Source organism: Eublepharis macularius, chromosome 19 (assembly GCF_028583425.1).
Source record: "Eublepharis macularius isolate TG4126 chromosome 19, MPM_Emac_v1.0, whole genome shotgun sequence".
NCBI lineage: Eukaryota > Metazoa > Chordata > Lepidosauria > Squamata > Eublepharidae > Eublepharis > Eublepharis macularius.
In genome coordinates this window covers 10,689,845-10,711,800 of record NC_072808.1, presented here as the reverse complement: position 1 = coordinate 10,711,800, position 21,956 = coordinate 10,689,845, and the positions used below count along the sequence as shown (strand labels likewise).

General features: G+C 44.3%; 1 protein-coding gene across 1 annotated transcript; it reads left to right on the top strand.

Moving 5' to 3' along the window:
- Positions 1–6,751: 6,751 nt before the first annotated feature.
- Positions 6,752–16,370, top strand: LOC129346435 (gametocyte-specific factor 1-like). The gene is made up of 6 exons (XM_055003785.1): positions 6,752–6,844; positions 8,125–8,251; positions 8,712–8,721; positions 9,463–9,530; positions 11,513–11,555; positions 16,340–16,370. Exons 1-6 carry the CDS (start codon positions 6,752–6,754, stop codon positions 16,368–16,370), a joined length of 372 nt encoding a protein of 123 aa, XP_054859760.1.
- The last annotated feature ends 5,586 nt before the right edge of the window (positions 16,371–21,956 follow it).

Sequence of the window (21,956 nt, the reverse complement as noted above, 5' to 3'; positions counted from 1 at the left end):
TATTGAGATTATCCCATTTTCTCCTAGTAGGTTTCTGCACCCCTTAAAAACTGCATGGAAGTCAGGAAGAAATTCTACAGGTAAAGGTAAATTCTACAGGAGAAAGCCACCTGCTACATTTTTGGTAACTGCTTAGCTTGCCCTGTATGAAGGGTTGCCAAATTCCAGGTGGTGGCTGGAGATCTCCCAGAATTACAACGGATTTCCAGGCCATAGAGATCAGTTCCCTGGGAGAAAATGGCTGTTTTTGGAAGGTGGACTCTCTGATATTCTGCATGGATCAATACAGCTTTCTACAACTTTTTATATTGCAGCAAGCCTTCATCTTAACGGGCAGACTCAAAAAACATACAGATACATTCCACCATAAATCTACCATGTCTACCATAAAAGTGATACTTGTTGCAAAGGCAGAGATCTTGAAGGACATTGTACTCCCCACTTTCCTTGGAGCTTGTCCGACACTTGCAAACTCAGTTAAGAGCCTAGAGGTTATACTGGATCCAGTGTTACTGCTAGAAAAGCAAGAAGGTAGCTACAAAAACACTTTCTACAAGCTCACTCTAGCCTGGAAGATGGCCTCCCACCTCAACATGGATGATCTGGCCACCTGGATCCATGCCTTGGCAACATCAAGACTTGACTACTGTAATGCACTGTACATAGGTCTCCCCTCTAAGTTAACTTGGAAACTCAGGGGGGGACTATAGACTTTACTACTATGTACTGTCTGTTGCAGTAAATATGACCCTACTGGATAAGTTCTATGTTGTGTAATATGTCAATCTTAGAATTGATTATGCTCTGTTTAGTATTTCTTCAACTCTGTATTAGATCCTTGCTAGTTTTAAAACATTGCAAATTTGCATTTATAAGCCCTATTACATTGTTTATTGAAATGCCTTTGAAATTGATTGTACTGACTCACACTGTGAAATCTACCTTGAGTCTCAATGAGAAAGGTGGGTCATTAATAAAAGAAATTCCAGATGGGACGTAGAGTACTGCTAATATTACAACTGGCCTTCAGATCGCAGAGATTAGTTTCCCTGGAAGAAATAGATCCAGAGGAGTTAGCCATGTTAGTCTGTAGTAGCAAAATAAAAAAGAGTCCAGTAGCACCTTTAAGACTAACCAATTTTATTGTAGCATAAGCTTTCGAGAATCACGTTCTCTTCGTCAGATGCATAGAACAGTCCATGCATCTGACGAAGAGAACTTGATTCTCGAAAGCTTATGCGACAATAAAATTGGTTAGTCTTAAAGGTGCTACTGGACTCTTTTTTATCCTGGAAGAAATGGAATTTTCAGAGGGCACCCCCCCCCTCCCAAAACACTTCTCTGCCCAAATCTCCAGGAATTCCCAAGCAGGAATTAGCATTTTTACTTGAGAGGTTGAGAGGTTTCAATCACCCTGGTGACAATGATGTCATAAAACTCCTGAGAAGTCACCAGCCCACTAGCAGAGCCGGCAGTTAAACAGTTACAGGAAACACCTCTTTGACTGGTCAGTTTGAATGTTGCAGTTTCCCGGCTCTTGGTTTATTTTCACCCAGGTAAGAACCCCAAGAGAGATTGCATCTGCTGAGCTGGTCAGTAGAGAACTTGCCAATGGCTGCAAGTAAATTGAAGAAGACTTTCCTTAATCTTTTTTTTAAAAATCAAGATATGGTATTATTATCAGCTAATTGGCTTGTGGAGAGGGGTAGGAAAGACTTGGGCGATTGAGGCTGAGTGAATGAAGATGTCCTTGGATCTAGTTTCTAATAAATTAGGAGGGGGGCAATATGGATATAGCTAAAGGCAAGGATTTCTGATTTAATCCTGTTAATTTGCACAACTGAAATAGAATTCAGATAGTTGCAAGGAATGAAAAAAACTATTTCTTTATTTAGCCTTTTAAAAACAGTAATGATTTTTTTGTTGATTCTGAGCATATATGATCTGTTTTCTAATGAAAAAGAGTCCAGTAGCACCTTTAAGACTAACCAATTTTATTGTAGCATAAGCTTTCGAGAATCAAGTTCTCTTCGTCAGATGCATGGTACAGAAACACATACCATCTAATGGTATGTGTTGGTTTAACAGTTACTGGTTTCTCTTGGTATCAAGCAATGTGTCTTGTGATAGGGGATATGGGGTCAAGTGTTGAATTTATGCTTCTTGTGTAGTCGTACAGTCTTGGATTTTTGAATGTTGAGTTATTTATACCATGAATCTCTTAAAGGGGATTGAAAGTGACTTACAACATCATTCTTTCCTCTTCTGTCTTATCCTTATAACAACAACCTTGTTAGGTAGGTTAGGCTGAAAGAGAGAGGCTGGCCTAGAATCACCAAATGAATTTCCAGGACAGGGTAAGGTTTTCAACCTGGTTCTCTCAGAGCTTTATCCACCACTGAAGATAGTTCAGTGGGTAGCCATGCTGGTCTGTAGTAGAAGAGCAAGATTTGGATCCAGTATAGTTCTCAAGCAGAGAAAATTCAAAGGAAAATTACAAGAGGAGATGGCTGCAATTGAGTGTATTTGCAAATCTGGAACAATGGATCCCCCTAGGTTGAAACAGGATTTTTCTTGCATTACAGATGCTAATTTTACACCTTTTGCACCCATGTTCTATCAAGCTAATTACAACATGTATTATAGCTGGCTTCCTGATAATCTAATTTCCTACCTTCTGCTTGGACTTTAAAGACTCCTACCTTTTCCCACTGTGTGTGTCTGACGAAGGGAGCTTTGACTCTAAAAAGCTCAAACTTTGGAAAGCTAGTTGGTCTCTAAGTTGCTACTGAATCCAAATTTTGTCCACCACTCTAAGCCCTATGCAGTACTGGAGACCAGAAGGGCTTGGAACCTGGATAAATTAAAATCTAGAAAAAATGGTAAATATTCCATAAAATGGGGAAAATAAGACTGCCAAAATCTCCCGGCCCTAAGAAGACTTTAAAATCTCTTAAACTATTCTCTGCCTGAATTTTTGCTTTGTATAGCTTTCAAACATAGAGAAGTCCCCTGGGGTTTTTAAAAAGTGTGTAGAAAAACTTGACACAGTCTAATCAATGACTACATAGGTTCTACCAAGTTCCTTTCTCGAAAAGGAGGCTATCTTTTCTTTTCTAATAATAAAGGCTTAACCTGATGCTGGTTTGAGGTTTGTTTGTTTTTTTAAAAAGACAACCCTGAGAAATGAATGTGCTGGTTAGAATGCCAGCCTAGAATTGGGGAGACGCAGATTCAAATCCCGTACTTCTTTAATAAAGCGCACAACAACCTGGAAGAAAAAAATGTCCTGCCCCTTTAACAGAGGATTAACGGGTGGGAGTGGGCAGTGGATGCTTTTTATGGCCCAAATATTGTCACCTGGTAATGAACAGCCCATTCAGTATCTGTTAAAGAGGCAAGACAATTTTTCCAGGCTGTTGGCAAAACCTTCCCCATCACTCTTTCAGCCTGACACAATTTGCAAGGTTCTTATGCAGATCAAATTGCTGGAGAAACATGGACTCCTTCCTTTTGTTCCTCGGGACAATGGGAAAGATCAAATGTAATAGATGGAGAAGATATATGTGAAACAGGTTTTCTCTGAGTGGTACAGAGGCAGTGAAAATCTTCTCTGGAGATTGCAAGAATTGGGGGGCAACTGGAGTTTTAAAAAATATTAACATATACAGGGATTTTGAACTACAGGCTTTCCTATGTCCACCCCATGTGTTTTGTGTTGAATTTTGGGGTTTATTGTAATTACTTTGAGGAAAGAAATGTAGTACAAGAATGCTGGGTCTAATAAGGAGGCCCAGGCTTGTCTTTCCCAACATATGTCTTTGAAACAGCTTCCTTCTTGGAGGCTGAAACTGGTTGCAAGCTTTAGGTAGGGTGGGTGGGAATGCTTGTTTTGCCAAATTGTCAGTCACTAGATTTATTGACTATGGACCAGCTTTGGTTGCATCAGGTCAGCAGTAAAAACTTCAGGGCTACTTTAAACAAACATGCTTCTTAGGTGTATTGTCGAAGGCTTTCACGGCCGGAGAACGATGGTTGTTGTGGGTTTTTCGGGCTGTATTGCCGTGGTCTTGGCATTGTAGTTCCTGACGTTTCGCCAGCAGCTGTGGCTGGCATCTTCAGAGGTGTAGCACCAAAAGATCTCCTGACACTGAGAGATCTCTGTCTTTTGGTGCTACACCTCTGAAGATGCCAGCCACAGCTGCTGGTGAAACGTCAGGAACTACAATGCCAAGACCACGGCAATACAGCCCGGAAAACCCACAACAACCATGATTCTTAGGGTTGCCAGCCTCCAGGTAGTGGCTGGAGATCTCTCAGAACTACAACTGGTCTCCAGGCCACAAAGATCAGTTCACCTGGAGAAAATGGCTCCTTTTGAGGGGTGGACTCTTATGGGGTTATGCCATGCCAAGGCTCTTTCCCTCCCCAAACCCTACTTTCTCCAGGTTTCACCCCTCAGATCTCCAGGAATTTCCCAACTTGGAGCTGGCAACCTTAGTGCTTCTCAATGTTTCCACTACAGGATTAAAAACCTGAGAACGAATGATTGCAAGGCTTACAAAAGCCTTGGGGAAACCTCCAACACCTTTGTGAAGCAAAAGGAGGGGTGTGTCTTGTGTGTTTCCTATTCCCGAGTAACACTAAAGATCTCCTTTATCCTTTTCAGAGGGGTATACTGTGTGGGCAGGGAAACAATTTCTTCAATCAGGCTTTTGTGTAGGAATATTGCTTTGGAATGTTCCATGCAGAGCACAATAGTTCTGACCAGTGGGAAGCCCAAATCCAGAGAGATTTACAAGCCACTGTGTTTTCAGATTATCCAAGTGGAAAGAAAAATAGTTGGCAAACACTTACTACCTGGAAATTGCCTTTTTAACCTCTATATGACCCCTTGCATACCCACAATTGAGATGGCATATTCTAACCCCTGCTGGTATCATTCTCATGCAATATCTACAATGGGCCTTTTTCTGTTTTGTTTTCCCTTGCGCTTATGTGTCTCTGCTGGTGCTTTCACTGAAGATCCTATTGGACAAACTCATTTAAAGTTTACAAAATGGTTCTCAGCATAAGAAATTGGTGTTAAATTGTGAAATTGACTCTCTTGTGCGGCCTGGACAGTTTTCCTTGAAAGAGGAGATGAGAACAGAGTGTGATTGAAATTGGGGTTGGGGACCTTAATCCAAGGAAAATGCCTCTTTTTTCGATCCTCTCAAAAGCAGAGGGGTGAAAGCTATTTTTGTTTTGGTGAACCTGGTTGAAGACCCTGGTTGAAGCACCTACATGCTCAAACAAGATGGTCAGCCTCAACATGGGGGCACAGAGCTCTCCCAGAGTGACAATTGGTCTCCAGGTTAGAGATGTGACCAAAAATAACTGGCACCTTCAGAGTGTGAATTAGGAGAAACAAGTCCTAGAGTCTCTCTACAAAAGACATCTTACACAGGGACGCTCAAGTGACTTACTTTCTGCGTGGTCTTAAATTCAAGTTTACTCTGTCTCCCTAGCAGCACACATGTATCCGCAATGGGAGCACAAGCGTAAGAGCTTTCACTTGAGCGTCCCCATGTAAGATGTCTTGTGTAAGACTCCTAGAGCAGCTGCAGAGGGTGGGCATTCTGAGGGCCAAGCTACACATGACGAACGACACTTGAACAGCAAGTGTATTTCTCCCTGTTCACTTGCCCTCCACTCAATCCACTTGCCGTTCAAGTGTCATTCGTCATGTGTAGCTTGGCCCTGAGACTTCTGTTTCTCTTTTGGGAGAAATATTCCTGCTGACCCCCCCCCCCGCATCTCCAGAAGTTTTCTTGGCCAAAGTTGACAATGCTCATTCTGAGAGCCAAGCTACAAGTGACAAATGACACTTGCCGGGCAAGTGAACAGACTCCCGTGTACTCCTCCCTGTTCACTTGCCGTTCTCTTGCTCTCCGCTTGATCAAGTGGAGTGCAAGTGAACGGCAAGTGAACAGGGAGGAATACACGGGAAGTCTGTTCACTTGCCAGGCAAGTGTAATTCATCCCTTGTAGCTTGGCTCTGAAACTCCGGCACCCCTCCTGCATATTGGGCTTCTGTGGGAGATAACGGAACTTGCTTGGTGCACAAGGGGGTCTGTAGCAGCAAGCTGATGATGGGTAATTGGAATGCAGTTCTGGACAGATGGGGAACTCGAACCAGTTGCCCAAAGAGATCCTCTTCAAGCATTATTTATCTTAATTACTTCATTTATTAATTTATAATTTGGGCTGCCCCAAAATAAATGCAGTACGGGTGTTATGTGCTGTCATGTTATTTCCTACTTATGGCCACCCTATGAATCCATGACCTCCGAAACGTCTTCTCATTAACAGCCTTGCTCAGTTCTCGCAAACTGGAGGCGGTGGCTTCCCTTACTGAGTCAAGCCACCTCAGTTGGGGTCTTCCTCTTTTTCTACTGCCTTCCACTTTTCCTAGCATTATTGCCTTTTCCAGTGAGTAGTATACTTTTGCAGAAATCCAAAACAAAGCATGGCAACTGTGCATTCTTTCTTTGGACTCCCACCTTTCAGTTTTGGGGATGACATGACTTGGGAATGAATGAGGTCCAAAAAAGCAGTCTGAACAAAGTAGGAAGCGCCAAGCGTTTGTCTGAAAGCTCATGTGCCATCTTGCCTTCATGTAAAATATCTTCTTTTTCCTTTCCACCCTTGGTAGATATCCTAGGACAGCAATTCCTCATCATTTCTGCCAACTTTGCGTCACTCTTTCATGGACCCCGAACGGCTCATCCAGTGTCCTTATGATAAGAACCATCAGGTTAGAGCCTGCAGATTTCCCTACCATTTGGTGAAGTGCAGACAGGTAAGAGGAAAAAGCTTAATATTGTCATTGGGAGAGAAACAGCAAACCACTGCTCTTCTCAAACAGGCTGGATGTGGAGAAAAAGCGGAAGCTTTGTGATGGTTCACACAACCATGAGATCGTAGCTTGCCTTGCTTTTGAAAAGCAAGGACGGTAAGATCTGATGTGGGGTCCACTAGGCCAGCGCTTCTCAACTGGTGGTACATGTACCACTAGTCGGATGCAGTAGCCTAGGTGGGATGCAGGGCTTTCCTAAAACTTACTAAGCGCTACTAAGTTGGGCGTTCGAGTCAATGGAAAGTTAATCCTAAAGTCCAAAACAGTAACATTTTATTTCAAAACGGGGGACTTTACAGAAATAAGGAAGCTGAAGAGGATGCTCAAGAGAGGCAAATTCTTAGAGGATGCTTGGAAGCTGTTTAAAACACTAATTGAAGTCCAGATAAAATACATTCCCAAGATCTAAAAAGATGCCTGCAAGGTTAACTACCAAAGTCAAAGAGCCATAAAAAGCTTTTTTTTTAAAAGAAGAAGGTCTGCCCTAGTAAACTGAACAGAAGCAGCCCAGGGTCTAGTGAAGAAGTGTAAGGTAATGATTTGACAAGCAAAAAAAAAATGTGAGAAGCAGATTGCTAAACCATCCAGAGTCTCTATTCGATCCAAGTCTGATTGAGTCAAATTTGCATATGAATTCCAATTCAGCAGCTTCCCTTTGGATTTTCCTGCTGAATGATGGTTATCTCATTACCAGAAGTAACTGCCTTTAGGCATTCCAGTTAGATTCAGCAATGGAGGGAAGAGATCACACCCAGCCTGGATTGTATACTCCACCTCTTTCATGACTTTTGCAACTGATTTGCATTTACATGGCCTTTACTCCTTGTACCGTCTCCCCACCGCACCTATATATCTCTGGCCAGTTCCTTCATACCCTCTTTGCATCTGACGAAGAGACCTGTGGTTCTCGAAAGCTTATGCTACAATAAGGTTGATTAGTCTTAAAGGTGCTACTGGACTCTTCACTATTTTGCAGCTACAGACTAACACGGCTAACTCCTCTGGATCTATAGCAAAAATGGGATTCAGATTCCTGTCTTGGTTTCTTTACAGGACTGATTGTCTTCTTTTGAAGGATTTTACAGAAGAGGACTCCAAAGTGAGAAACCAGTATACAGAATCTTTTTTTAGGTGTAGCTGAAGTTTTCTTCCCCACCACCACCCAAGAAGTGATGGTTAGAGCCGTGTGATCTGTTGTAACTGGTTTATGGCTTGTTTTCCAGAACAACCAGAAGATTGCCAAGGAATTAGTCGCATGCCCTTACAATGCCCGTCACAGAGTCCCTCGGCAGGAACTCAACATGCATATGTCCGTTTGTGAGAACAAAGTGTCTCCAGAGTTGGAGGGAGGTAAGTGAACTTGCCTGCATAAATAGGGTGTGAGTGTACATAGACAAACTTTCCCAACGAAACCCTGGAAATGTTTCCCTATATGGATGTAACAGAACTCATTAAAGAACATGGAGACTACAAGTACAGGGGTCATTTCGTAGGAAAAGAGCTGGAGGAACTCATTAGCATATGCCACACCTCTTGCTGTCGCCAGAAGTGTGTCATTAGTATAACTGATTTGCATATGCCACACCCCCTGACATCACCTATTCTGGCTGTTTTGGACCCAATCGTGGCCATTCAGGGTCAAAATTGGGCCCAAAATGGCAAAAGGGGGCTGAAAATGGCTGAAAAGGGGCCCAAAATGGTCAGGATGGGGCCGCTGATGAGTGGGAGAGTGATCCACCACCCATCAGAGGCCCAATCCAGGCCGTTTCAGCCCCAATCCAGGCTGAAACGGGCCCAAAGTGGCCAAGAGTCAGGTGGGGGTGGGGCCATCTGACACGTGATCTCTTTGGGGAACTGCCAGAACTGCATTCCTGTGCGTTCCCCCTAGAAATGAGCCCTGGCCAAGTATATTGAGTTTGGATTGAGAGGCAAGGATTTGGATCCATCATACATGACAAAAAGATTGGAGACGGGGCTTCACTGCAGCTAAACTATGCAAAAGAAAAAAATGAAGGTTCCTTGATTATGGAAAAAAGAAAAAAAATGAAGGTTTCTTGATTTGACTAACTTACAGATTTGAGTTTTTCTTGGCACAGAATTTCTATTTTTTAAAGAATTGAGTGAACACAGCTCTGGCCGACCAATGGGAACCCGTCAGAAGGTTTAATATGAATCCTGTTCTTCGGAAAGGAAGCCAAAAGCATCTGTTGCAGAAGACCTGCTTATTTAAGGAACAGTCAGGTCTAGGAGTTCATTCTAAAATCCTCCAATTGTAATAAACACCTTCATGGATGCTGGAAATTGCTTGAACCCCTAGTATGCAGTACGTGACTTATAAAAATAGTGGCTGCCTGACAGTGAAAGCAATGTTTTAACTGCATATGGAGCCAGTCTTTTTATTGGTAGCTGATACACTATTGCTATATTATTGGTAATTTATTTTATATTAAACAGGTGCATGTTCATTGAAAAAAATTCAAGCCTAAATCTGATGCTAATAGCTTCGGCAGTAAAGATGCCTCTCTTTTTCCCCTCTTTTTTCTTCTTCTTGCAGTTGTCAGTACTAACAATAGAACCAAAGAAGCTACTGCCTGGCAGTGTCCCCCGTCACAAGAAGACTGGGAGGCAGGTGAGCGTAAATGCTAGAATGTACCAGCATGCTTGGGTCATAATGCTGTCAAACTGAGACAATCCCCTGCTGCAGCCCTCTAACCTTCCCCCCCCCATTGCCCTGGGGTGCCCTTCTTTCTCAGGAGCACCACTTCAAGGGTGCTTAGTTCTTGTGGCTCCTTCTTACATGCCCAGGGTAATGCCAATCACCACTTTATAATAACAACAACATGTGATTTATATACTGCCCTTCAGGATGACTTAACACCCACTCAGAGTGATTTACAAAGTATGTCATTATTATCCCCACAACAACAATCACCCTGTGAGGTGGGTGGAGCTGAGAGAGCTCCTAGAAGCTGTGACTGACCAGTTTGGCTAGGGATCCTGATAGCATTTTGCCATTTTCCGGGCATGGAGTAAGGGTTACGGGTGGGGTGGACTAGATGTTGTGAATTTCCTGCATTGTGCATGGGGTTGGACTAGATGACCTTAGAGGTCCCTTCCAACCCTTTGATTCTAAGGGGCATTTTGGGCTGCCTTGGAATGAGAGGGGAAGAGTTGAGCTTCCATGTATGGATCTTAAAATAGGACCCAACCCAGTAACCTTGGGTTTATGACAAAGCTGGGTCTACAACATCCTACATGGGGAGTTACCTGTTTTAGTAGTTCTACTACTCATAAACCCTCCTGAATCCAGCCAATATCCGGTTTCCAGCAGTGGTCAGTGTGAAGCTTCTGAGAAGTTCCCAAGCCAGGAATGATGTCAAACTCTTGCCCATTTTTGTCCTTCAGAAGTACAGTGTATGTCAATATGGTTGTTCCGCTGAGTGTGACTAACCACCATGGATCGGTCAGGTCTGTCTTCCAACACAGTGTGCAGGCCAGCGGGAGAAAGCTGTTGCAAGGATGACATTAGCAGCAGAGCCTGTTTGGTTTATTTGTTGAAAGCCCATGATACTTTTCGTTGAAGAGTAGAGTAAAACAACCCTGTTGGGAGTGCCGGACTTAAAACAGATCCAAAATAGAGCCTTGACAGTTCTAACTTGTGAACTGACATGAGAAAGGGGGAAGCCGTGGAGAACTTCTCTCGAGGCAGTGAGTTAAAGAGTTGTGTTCTGGACTAGGGTTTAGCAAACCCCTGTGCTCGTGCCAAACAACATTCCTCCAGATGGTTGTGCTTGGCACACAAGACTAATTTTTCACTCATGCAACTCCTGAGGCACTAGCAGAGCTGCTGTGGCAAGTGGCATGGGAGAAAAAGATGGACATAGCTCATGTCCATCACCTGGACCAATGCAACCAGGTCCAAAGCAAGTCCCTTGGCCATACCAGTGAGGCTCAGCTTCCACCCAGTGTGTCTGGACACACCGTATCTCCCCATCTCCCAATTTGCCAACACTTGGACATCTTCACAGATAGATATTGTGCTCTTCTTTTTTAAGCATTCCGGCCAAAAGCGGTCACTTATCTCTACTCTGGACACTTTTAGGGATTCTACAGAACATGATGTGAAAACGGATCCTTGTGGCGGGGTCTTCGTCTCTTCCCAGCCCTGGTTCTCTCAGAGCTAAGCTACAAGAGATGAATTACACAAGGACACACACGTGAAGGGAGTCGCAATGTTAGCCGGGAAGCTGAGTTTTAAAAGAGATCGGAAGGCTTTGTCAATTTCCCCTCTCTACAGAGCCAGCAAAGATCACTCCTCAGAGGGTTTGTTCATTTCCTCTTTGCCTCAAGAAGGCTCTGTCAGTTTCACCTCCCCTTCTAGGCGGCAAAGAGGAAATCAACAAACCCTCTGAGGAGTGATCTTTGCTGGCTCTGTAGAGAGGAGAAATGGACAAAGCCTTCCGATCTCTTTTAAAACTCCGCTTCCCTTCACGTGCTCCTCCTTGTGAAATTTGTCTCTTGTCGCTTAGCTCTCAGTAAGATGCTTCATTAAGCCCTTTTCTGCCAGGCAAGCCTAACCTGTCCTCTTTTTTTTTTCACTACCCACCCCAGATGCTGATGAGGCTCCTGCTCCTCCTTTTATATTTGGCACCAGGTGAGTTGAGGCTGTAGTCTGGCTAGCAGACGGCACTCCTCCGACTGCTGATGCAGCCCAGCTGCTTGTAAAAGAGGCACTAGGTCCCCCTGCTGACTCTCAGAGCCAAACTACAAGTGACGCCTTACACAGGTTGGACACTTGTCGGCTTCCTTCAAGTTTTGATGGGAAATGCAGGCGCCCTGGTTTTACAGCTTGGCTCTCCATTACAGCTGCAAGACCAGGATGCCTACATTTCCCATCAAAACTTGAGGGAAGCCGACTAGCGTCCAACCTGTGTAAGACGTCACTTGTAGTTTGGCTCTCAGTATCACACAGAGGCACTGTATGATTCTGTACAGGAAGCGTGGCTTGGATCCCCATTTGCTTCGAGTAAAGTAGCAACGGCTTCTGGGCAACTAACCTCTGTGGCATCTTCTCCAGCCCTGTAACACAGATGAGCACTCTTTTTTGTTATTTGCTATAGACATGGTCAGATGTAACCACTCCTTCCTGGAACCTCTTTGTTTGAAATCTTTACCCCTATTCTAAAAGGAAGGCCTCTATTTCCTCTCTTCCCATACGCTCAAGGTAGGCTTAACAATGTAAGCATCTTAAGAAGCTGTTACACGTGGCCTGTGTACACACAACAGTTCCTGAACTTCAGGATTTAGAAGACTTAAGAAGTGGTGTAACGGGAACAAAGGCTCAGGGGAGGGATCTTTAATATATGGTCCAAAGTTATATACAGATTTGGATCCAGACTCTATGAGCAGAACCACAAGTGACAAAAGGCACAGATTGGACACTTGTCGGCTTCCCTCAAGTTTTGATGGGAAATGTAGGCATCCTGGTCTCGCAGCTTCGCTCTCTGACTGCTGTCCAATGGACTTGTCAACTGTCACTTGTCCAACATTCCGCCAAGGTGCCTACATTTCCCATCAAAACTTGAGGGAAGCAGACAAGTGTCCAATCTGTGCCTTTTGTCACTTGTGGTTCTGCTCTATTTTGCCATGGCAGAATGAAACTTTCTTACCTCCCTTTTCCCACCGCTCTCCACAAAATGCTGTTCTTCAGGGTCTCCTCTCCTCCGGGAATGACACAAGGAGGGTCTGCAGCAGGAAGGGGGAATTGGAGTCAAGTGCCAATTTAGTCTGGATCCAGCCCATAATACTCAAGTTCTCAGTAATGAGCAGTGCAATCCTATGCAGCGTTACCCCAATCTAAACTCGTCTAAATCGATGGACTTAATATGGAATAACGCTCTGCGAGATTGCACTGTAAAGTTTCTACTTCTCCTTGTGGTAGAGTTGCAATGGGACAATATTTTTTTAAGTTCAGATGAGATTCTATACATGTGAGAGAACCGGGATGTTAGAGTGTCAACTACACTCTGGAAGAACGAGCTCTGAATCCCCGCTCTACCAGGCAAGTTTGGTTCAGACACACCCTCCCAGCTTAATTTTCCTCACAGGGTTGTTGTGAGGCTAAAATGGAGAAGGGGAGGAGAGTGTTGTAAGCTGCTTAGGATCTCAGCTGGAGAGAAAAGTGGGGTATAAATGACAAAAATCAATGAGCCTAGAAGAAAATGCCGAGGGGGGGGGCTGATTGTTCACTCTGCCTTAGAGTCGCTGTACAGGGGTCTGGACAGGAACAAATGGCTCCTATCCTAATTTGCAATAAGGGTAGGATTAAACATCGGGTTGGATCCAGTGTCGAATTCCTGCTTGTGCTAGAAACACAAAAAAGAGACTGCAGTAGCTGCTAACACTGATAAAAGTTTATTGTAACCCTACTTGTACAAGATCTTGTGCAATCAATTTATGGGCATCTACTACTATATAAAAGGTGAGTCGTATTGGAGACAACTCACCTTTTATATTGTCGCAGGTGCAGTTGCACCCTCCCCAGCCGATTGGCCGGGAAAGGAATGGGATGGGCGAGCCTGTCCAAGTACTAACTATCCAAGTACAAACTGTGGCTGACCCTGCTTAGCTCACAAGCTCTGACAAGCCTGGGCTAAGGGGCTATTTATTCTGCTAACATTTTGGAGGTCATTAATTTATAGGGTCGACATAAATCGGAAGTGACTTGACTGCACATAACACACACGGGCAGTCATGCTGTGAGATTATAACAAGAGCTGGATTTTTTTTTTAACAGACATGCTTTTTTCTTCTTATGTAGCAACCTACAAAAGAGAAGCTAGAATATGGATCTTTCTTTTCCCGAAGGTATGAAATGTGTCTACAATAGATATATGTGAGGAGGTAACTTGAGAGAACTTTGGGGGGTGGGGTATCTGTTTATCTGCTGCATGCATTAAGGGGGGGCGGAGATCCTGCTGCTATTTAGGGATATTTTAGCTTTTAGGCAGCATCTGGACCTACTCGCACACGGAAACGGGTGTATCTCTTTTGCTGCAGAGTGAGTTCTGTTTCCCTCTCTTGCACCGTACACATACTTTGGCACATGAAATACAGCACATCCTGCTAAAGCAGTGATTTCCAGTTGCCTCTAAATCCCACCTACCCCCCCAAAATGCCTCAGGCAGGCTAACTGCTTTTTTTTATATAAAGCTCCTTATCAAAAACCAGTTTTATGCTTGGATGGAGAAACTGCTTGCAGAAGCAAGAGAGGGGAGAAGCCGATTTTCGGGGGGGGGGATTGGCTGGCCTTTGTGCCAGTCATCACCACCCTGTACAGCTCCTGTGGTTACAACCCAAAAGATCACATTTCCTTCAAGTCCATGCCAGTGTTCCAGCATGAGGATTCTGCCTGCGAATGCCGGTAGCACGGCTAAATAAAATGCGAACGAACGTTTGATTGTATGTCAACATCAAACGGGGCGATGCACAGGCTCAGAAGGGTAGGGTTTGATCAGGAATGCCTGAGCTTTCCTACTTCCTCCCCCTTCCCCAACACTGCATATCCTCATTGGGAAGGCATAGGCAGCTGTTTGCATAGTTACGTGTTCTAAGGATGGGGAGCTGGTACTTTATGCTTGGTAAATGCAGTGAAGGAAGGGATGAAATTGAGCAGAAGATGCCTTGACAGCTCTGATTAGTTTCTCCATAACATCCTTTTGTGTTCTGGGTGGTTAAAGATTAGCAAGAGGAAAGACTTTCCTCCCCATCCCACCCTCCACACAATGCCTGCTTTATTGTACTGGGGGGTGGGGAGACAGATTACAAGGAGCTAAAAGATAAATCTCTGCTCTGCCTTGGGGTGACTTTGACATTTGTGACCAATAGCTAGGCAAATGAATTGGTTGGTGAGTAGGTAGATGTCCTTTAAAAAAAAAAAAGTGCAAACCACTTACTTCAACAAATACATCTTCAGTCAAACTTGTCTGGGCTGCAAAGAATTTAAATCTTACGTTTACATAAAAGCAAGATAATAGGTGGGAATGCAATTGGATGGAACAGAAACTAGTTGAATCCAAAAGTTCGGATTGTAGTACTTCCTATAGCAATATGGAACGGATAACGTAGCAATATTGGGGGAGCAGTGATAATGTGACGAATGGCCCAGGTGTTCTTTTAATATATCAAACATGAATTTCCAGCATAACCTGCATCAGGGCTTTTTTTCTGGGAAAAGAGGTGGTGGAACTCAGTGGGTTGGCTTGGTCACCCCCACAACATCTCAAATTGAACAAGAGCTGAAAGGTCAGTGACATCAAGTCTGCCCAGGACCTTTCTCACCCTGAGCTAAGAAGCAAGCAAATGATTGTGGGGCAAGGAAAGGGTTAATGGCATCCCAGGGTATGGAAGAGTTTCCCTATTTCATACTCCACATGGTCAGTCTTACTATGCACAGACACACCATGCCAACAGAAGAGAAACTCTCTCAAGCTTCTACGGCCATCTCTCTTTGAAAGAAAGAGGCTCTGAAGATATGGAAGGTAGGGCCTTGAAATCAGGATAAGTTTGCCCACAAACCTGGAGGAAAATATCCTGTTCCTTCAATAAAGGCTTAAGGTATGGAAATAGGCAGGTGAAACTTTTCACGGCATCAAGGTAAATAACATCCTATTAATCCTCAATTAAAGAGATTTTTCACCAGGCCTGTTGGCAATCTTAAATCAGGGGCAAAATAGTAAAGAGTCCAGTAGCACCTTTAATAACCAACTTTATTGAGGCATTAAGCTTTCGAGAATTGGTTCCTCAATAAAAGTTGGTTCGTCTTAAAAGGTGCTACTGGACTTTTTACTATTTTGCAACTACAGGCTAACATGATGAACTCCTCTGGATCTTAAATCAGGGGCTCACTCACTTTTCATACAGCCTTTTTCTCCAGGGGGAGGAGAAAGAGATGATTTGTTACCAATCTCTTTGATTTGTTGTCTGAATAACAGATGTCTATTTGTTACATGATGCTTTTCTTTTATCTTCCTCGGACCTGGAGCCTTTGATACTGGTGCAAGCACAATCTATTGGGTACTTTTTCTCCCACCTTGAGGGACTTTCTGAAATATTGGCATAATAATAACATTCCATTCATATACTGCCCTTTAGGACAACTTAATGCCCATTTACAGCGGTTTACAAAGTGTGTTATTATTATCCTTGCAACAATCACTCTGTGAGGTGGGTGGGGCTGAGAGAGCTGTGACTGACCCAGCTGACTTCAAAAGGAGGAGTGAAGAATCAAACCTGGCTCTCCAGATTAGAGCCCTGCTGCTTTTAAGCACTACACCAAACTGGCTTTCAAAATAGCATGGCAGAGGTCTTGGGAAGCACCATGGGCCACGTTGGTTGGGCAGCAATAATCTAATCCTTTACTCCCAATGTCATTTACAGGGCCTACGTGAGGATCAACCAGGAGCAGTAACAGCCTCAACCTTTTCAAGTACCTCAGCTGTTTTAAATAATTCTGAGCCCGTTTTGTATATTTTAATCCAGTTTTGAAAGACTCTAATCCACTTTTTAAGAACTTAAGTTCCTGTTTCTCGGTTTTTAAATAAACGAATGGTATTGTCTTTCTGAGAGTCTTTGCTGGCTCGAATGGGTTGAGAACGGAGCTTTGGGTGGGGGTATTGCAAAAAGATCCATCCCATACAAATCCGAAGTACTGCCAGCAGAACTTGTTCCTGAAAGGAGTAAGCCTGTTTTAGGGTGGCCAGACGAAAAGGAAGGCGTTGCCTGTGTACAGTGGTGGGGAAAAGGGGATGCGGTAGCTACAGCTTCTTGAAGGCGCAATCGCCTACAATTACTGTGAAAGATACAAAGTGCCGAGAGAGACCTGACATCCGGTCCTAACATCTCAAACTGAAGAATGGCTAAAAGGCCAGCACCATTGACTTTGGCCACCAACTTTCTCACGGACAATGATAGAAGGGTACTGATGAATCATTCAGGGTAGGGAATTCCGTAACTTTGGGGCCAGGACCAAGAAGGCTCTGTTCTCTAGTTGCCACCCATTTCGCCTCTGACGGAAGAGCCCCTGAAGATAACTAGGTAGCGGCTGGGTAGGTTCATATGAAGTAGGCAGCCCTTAAATTATACTGATCCCAAGCCAAATAGGGAATCTTTAAGCAAATCTGGAGTGTAGGTGAAACACGACTGGAGTGATAAGGTCCCTATGACTCACTCCAGTCAGCATTCAGCTTGCAGCATTCTGTACCAATTGTAGCTTGCGAAGCGCAGTAGTCTCATCTAGATGTTACCAAGGCATGTACTGCACCAGAGTGGCAGGATCTCCCCCAAGAAAGGTGCATCCAGTGATGCCCAAGAGGCTGGGGAAAGGAAAGCATGGGGGACACTGCTGTGTGGATGCTTTGTTGCCATTGCGAATGCCCCCGTTATTTGCAATGGCAATAAAAGCTCCATGGAGAGTCATTGCTGTATGGAATCAACCATATGCTTTATCTATGAAGAAAAGTAACTTCTCTGTAAAGAAACCATGCTGGCTCTAAAGAGGTGAAAATGACAGAGCCTTCCGATCTGTCTTTTTACACTACAATTCCCAGCTAATCTTGGGTCTACCTTCATTTGAGCATGCACGTGGAATGCTTCCCGTTTAGAGAGACAACAGCTTCAGAGGACTTAAAACAGAGAGCCCAGTGTCACCAGTATAAGCAAACGCCAAAGCTCCAGGTGATCTCAGGGCCAAGCTACAAGTGACGAATGACACAGGTTGGACACTTGTCAGCTTCCCTCAAGTTTTGATGGGAAATGTAGGCATCCTGGTCTTGCAGCTTGGCTCTCCGACTGCTGTCCAGCGAACTTTTCAACTGTCACTTGTCCAACATTCCGCCAAGTTGCCTACATTTTCCATCAAAACTTGAGGGAAGCTGACAAGGGTCCAATCTGTGTCATTCATCACTTGTAGTTTGGCCCTCACTCAGCAGTTGAACAAATGTTAAAGAACACAAGGAACTATGCTGATCCCGAAGACATCTCTTAGGCCCCTGCCTTTTGATAGGAACTCCAAAAGCTGTAATAAAACCGAGTGATTCCCCAGGATGAACAACAATGAACGCTACTGACTGATCCAAAAGGATCAACCAGCATGGATTAGCTTTTATCAAGCTGTAACCAGACATCACTCTGGTTGCTCTGGTGGATTATCTTGGTGCCAAACCCGGGGCCTGATCCAGTATTGCTCTTCTTACATGGTGAGAGAAAGGATTTGCAAATATTGTGCGTATGGCACAGTGGCACTCCAACACACCCTATTTCCAACACCACCAGGGGCAATTCACCAACCATGCAGCTAGATAAAGGTAAAGGTAGTTCCTTATGCAAGCACCGAGTCATTACTGACCCATGAGGGGGGCGGGGCATCACATCACAACATTTTCTTGGTAGACTTTTTGTTACGGGGTGGTTTGCCATTGCCTTCCCCAGTCATCTACACTTTACCCCCAAGAAACTAGGTACTCATTTTACCAACCTTGGGAGGATGGAAGGCTGAGTCAACCTTGAGCTGGCTATTTGAACCCGGCTTCCGCCAGGATCGAACTCAGGTCGTGAGCAGAGCTTAGACTGCAGTACTGCAGCTTACCACTCTGTGCCATGGGGCAAAACCATGCAGCTACCTGGCACCAAATCAGTGTTGGGAGAGGGGGAACATGGGGGAAGAAGCAACAGGTAAGTCTGCACTGATACCACCTTGGGGGGGGTCATGTTGGGCTGTAGAGGCCCTGCCCCCCTGGCCTGCCTTAGATCCTTCTGGTGGCAGAGAAGGAGGACATGTGACAGCTCAGTCGTTAGAGCCAGTCCTGCCTCTACTCTGCTTGGCTTCTTGGATTGTGCTACCAGCCCACAGCTTTATTCTAGAGTTCTCGCTGTGCTTATTAAAACATAGGTGGCAAGTTCCCTCCCCGCAGTAGCTGCAACCTCCTCCGTTACAAGAAAGCTAAAATCTCTGTTTATTGTTGGATGGATCATTGCTATTACTTTTTTTCTTTGGAGGGGGGGGTGCATTGTAGTTTTACCACTTTTGAGTCTTTCAGTGTCGCCGGCCTTAAAGATAAACTTACAGGCAGCCTTTGCCTATCCAGGTTTGACTAGATCAGCGCTTCCTTCCAATCCTTGGCTTGTAAGCCTTCCTTGAAAAGGGAGAAAGTTTAATTGAGTTTGCCCAACCTCTACACAATACTCCCACCATGTGGCCGGAGGAGGCTGATTGCTCGCAATTAATCAACTGCCGAACCTAATTCAAGTCCATTCTCTTTAACTTAAGACTTCTGTTTAAACGCAACTCCGTTTGCAACGGTCTCTCTGCCAGGCATTTGCATTTTTCGTATTACACCAGCAGCAGGCTATCCGCGCGAGAGACGAAGCATTTTTAAACCCAGTGATGTGGAAAAGAGGAAAATTACTAGACACCGACAGTAGCCCCCCTGTAATTTTATTTTGACATCATCCTGTCAAGGTTGCTTCCTTGCCCCTGCTTCAGGTTTTATTGAATTGCAATACAAGTCTGAAGAAAAGTGCGCCCAGCAAGAGAGAGCCGTTCACTTCCCAAGGTGCCAGTCCTTTCTTTTGCTCAAGAGATTTAAATTGTTCTCAAGAAAGGTGACCTTGAGAAGGCCAAAACAAGAATGCCTCCAGAAGGAGAGGGAATCTTGCGTCTTTTTAAAAAGCCTGCTAATTGCAAAATAAGACTTCCTCCCACCATGATCAAAGCCCAAGCTGCAGGTTTTGCTCAGACAGATATATTTTCCCACCTACTCACTCCCCTTTATTGGTCACAGCACTCTGTGAAATTTGAAACAGTTGGGCAGCCAATATGCCAACTGTGTGGAAACACTTTATTGATGCAAAAAAAAAAAAACCCTCATCCTATCTGTTTTGTGAAAACAAAAATCTCTCAATTTTTGCCTATCGAAAGGTGGGCCAGGGGAATGGGAAGTTGGGCAGATCTGAGTTCCAACCAAGTCCATAGATGCAGTATCCTGCCTGGGCAGCCACATCTCTCAGCCTTGATACCCTGTGCGTGAACTGGATATACTAATGTGGTGGGGGTAATGGTTAGATTAGGATCTGGGAAATCCAGGTTTGAATGCCCGCTCTGCCATGAAAGCTCACCTAGTGATCTTGGGCTGGTTACACACACTCAGCCTGACCCCAAAGGGTCGTTGTAAGGATAAAATGGAGGGAAGGAAAACGGTGAAAGTCACTTTAACAGTGCAATCCCAAGCAAAGTTATTCCAATCTAAGCTCATTGATTTCAATGGACTTAGACTGGAGTAACTCTGCTTAGGACTGCAGTGTAAGTCTCCATGGGAGAGGAAAGTGGGGTATAAATGAAATCAATTATGGTTTTTCAGAGATTTGTACTGTGCCTTTAATTTTTTAACTATTTAGATATTTGTGGTGGTAGAGAGTGCTGTCAAGTCATAGGCCATTTTCACACTTCTTACAGGCCATAGAACATCACGCAAAGCTTCCAAGATTGACAGCATCTTCCTGGTGCGATTTCCCGTCATAACCCCAGTTCTCGTGCAAAATCGTGCCACGAAGACGCTGTCATCCTGGGAATTTTGTGCGATGTTCCATGGCTGATAAGAAGTGCGAAAACAGCCTAAGTTGACTTAGGGTGACCCCTGGTGGGGTTTTCATGGCAAGAGACTAGTAGAGGTAGTTTAACATCGCCTGCCTCTACTACCTTCATCATTGTTGGTCTCCCATCCATTTACTGACCAAAGCTGACCCTGCTTAGCTTCTGAGATCTGATGAAATTGGGCTTGCCTAGGCTATCCAGGTCACGGCATTTAGACATTAATAGCCCGCTTTTCTCCCCAGCGGGGACTTAATGCCTTGCTCTTTCCTCAAAGCATTCTCCCCATCAAAGCAAAGGGTCAGTTCTATCACCCACCCAACAGTAAGTGCCCACTACCGGCTCTCAAGGTTCTAAATTTGTTCATAGGTTTAACAAGTCTCGGGACCCCTTTGATAGGCCAACTGTAAATCTATAAACAAATATTCTATAAACGGTCTAATAAACACGTAAAATAAAAACAATTTAAAAACTACAATTCATGCAGCTACTGAGTATATAAAACAACTTGCTAAGAGCCGATAAAGCTTCCAGGATTAATCCCCCAGAGGCCTTACTGAAAAAAGTCTTTGCCAACCGTCTGATTATCCTTGGCAAGCCTCTTTAGGGGCATGGATGATAATCTTTCAGGCAGCTACTACTATAGATGAAAAATCAGCATGCGGCGTTTTTTACAGGAGGCAGGCAAGCAACAGCTACCATGAGAAGATGTTGGTGTGCCGGCAAACAAGATGGAGGGGGCGGGGATGAGAGAGCTGTACCAAACAGCAGTGCCGGCATCTCAGACTGTGCAGGTGTGAGAGGTGGTGATGGGCATTAGCCAGTCCTGTTGCCTTCTTCCGTCATTTGCCAACAACTAGGTAGAGTCTGGAAATCTGCAAGAATTATAACTGATCTCTAGACAAAACAGTGTCTTGGTGACTTAAGCAGCGATCTCACCTCTTGTGCCAAGCAAAACAGTCTAGTGTGCCACCTGTACAAGGGGCTGCTTACCTCTAATGTAAGCTCTTGCCTATGAAAGCTCTCATAAACAACAGAACACGTTTTTGCTTTTGGTTGTTCACGCTGAAGATGAATTAATTTATAGGCACTTCCAAGGAATTCACTTACGCAAAAGGATCCGACTATACTATATACTAATCTTTTTTTAAAAAAAAAAAATCTGCCTGCTGAGCTGTATGAAGGGATGTGTGCGGGTGTGTGTGTGATGAAAGTTTCAAGAGTTGCTTGTCCCTATCTGAATTGCACGGAAAGTGCTGGACATCGCAGCTAGAATGCTGAATATAAGATATGTGCCCAACAGCTCTTTAGCCATGTTCGTTGAATGGAAGCTGGCCTAAAAACAATCACGAAAGAAAGCACTGATTTGAACAACCTGAAGAATTGTGCCATTTGTGTTTTCAGGTGGTT

Excerpts from the sequence above, each read along its gene's own strand:
- LOC129346435 (XM_055003785.1), top strand. The coding sequence starts at position 6,752 with ATGGACCCCGAACGGCTCATCCAGTGTCCTTATGATAAGAACCATCAG. Across the intron at positions 9,531-11,512 it reads ACAAGAAGACTGGGAGGCAG|ATGCTGATGAGGCTCCTGCT; the intron begins GTGAGCGTAAAT and ends TACCCACCCCAG. Across the intron at positions 11,556-16,339 it reads CCTTTTATATTTGGCACCAG|GGCCTACGTGAGGATCAACC; the intron begins GTGAGTTGAGGC and ends TGTCATTTACAG.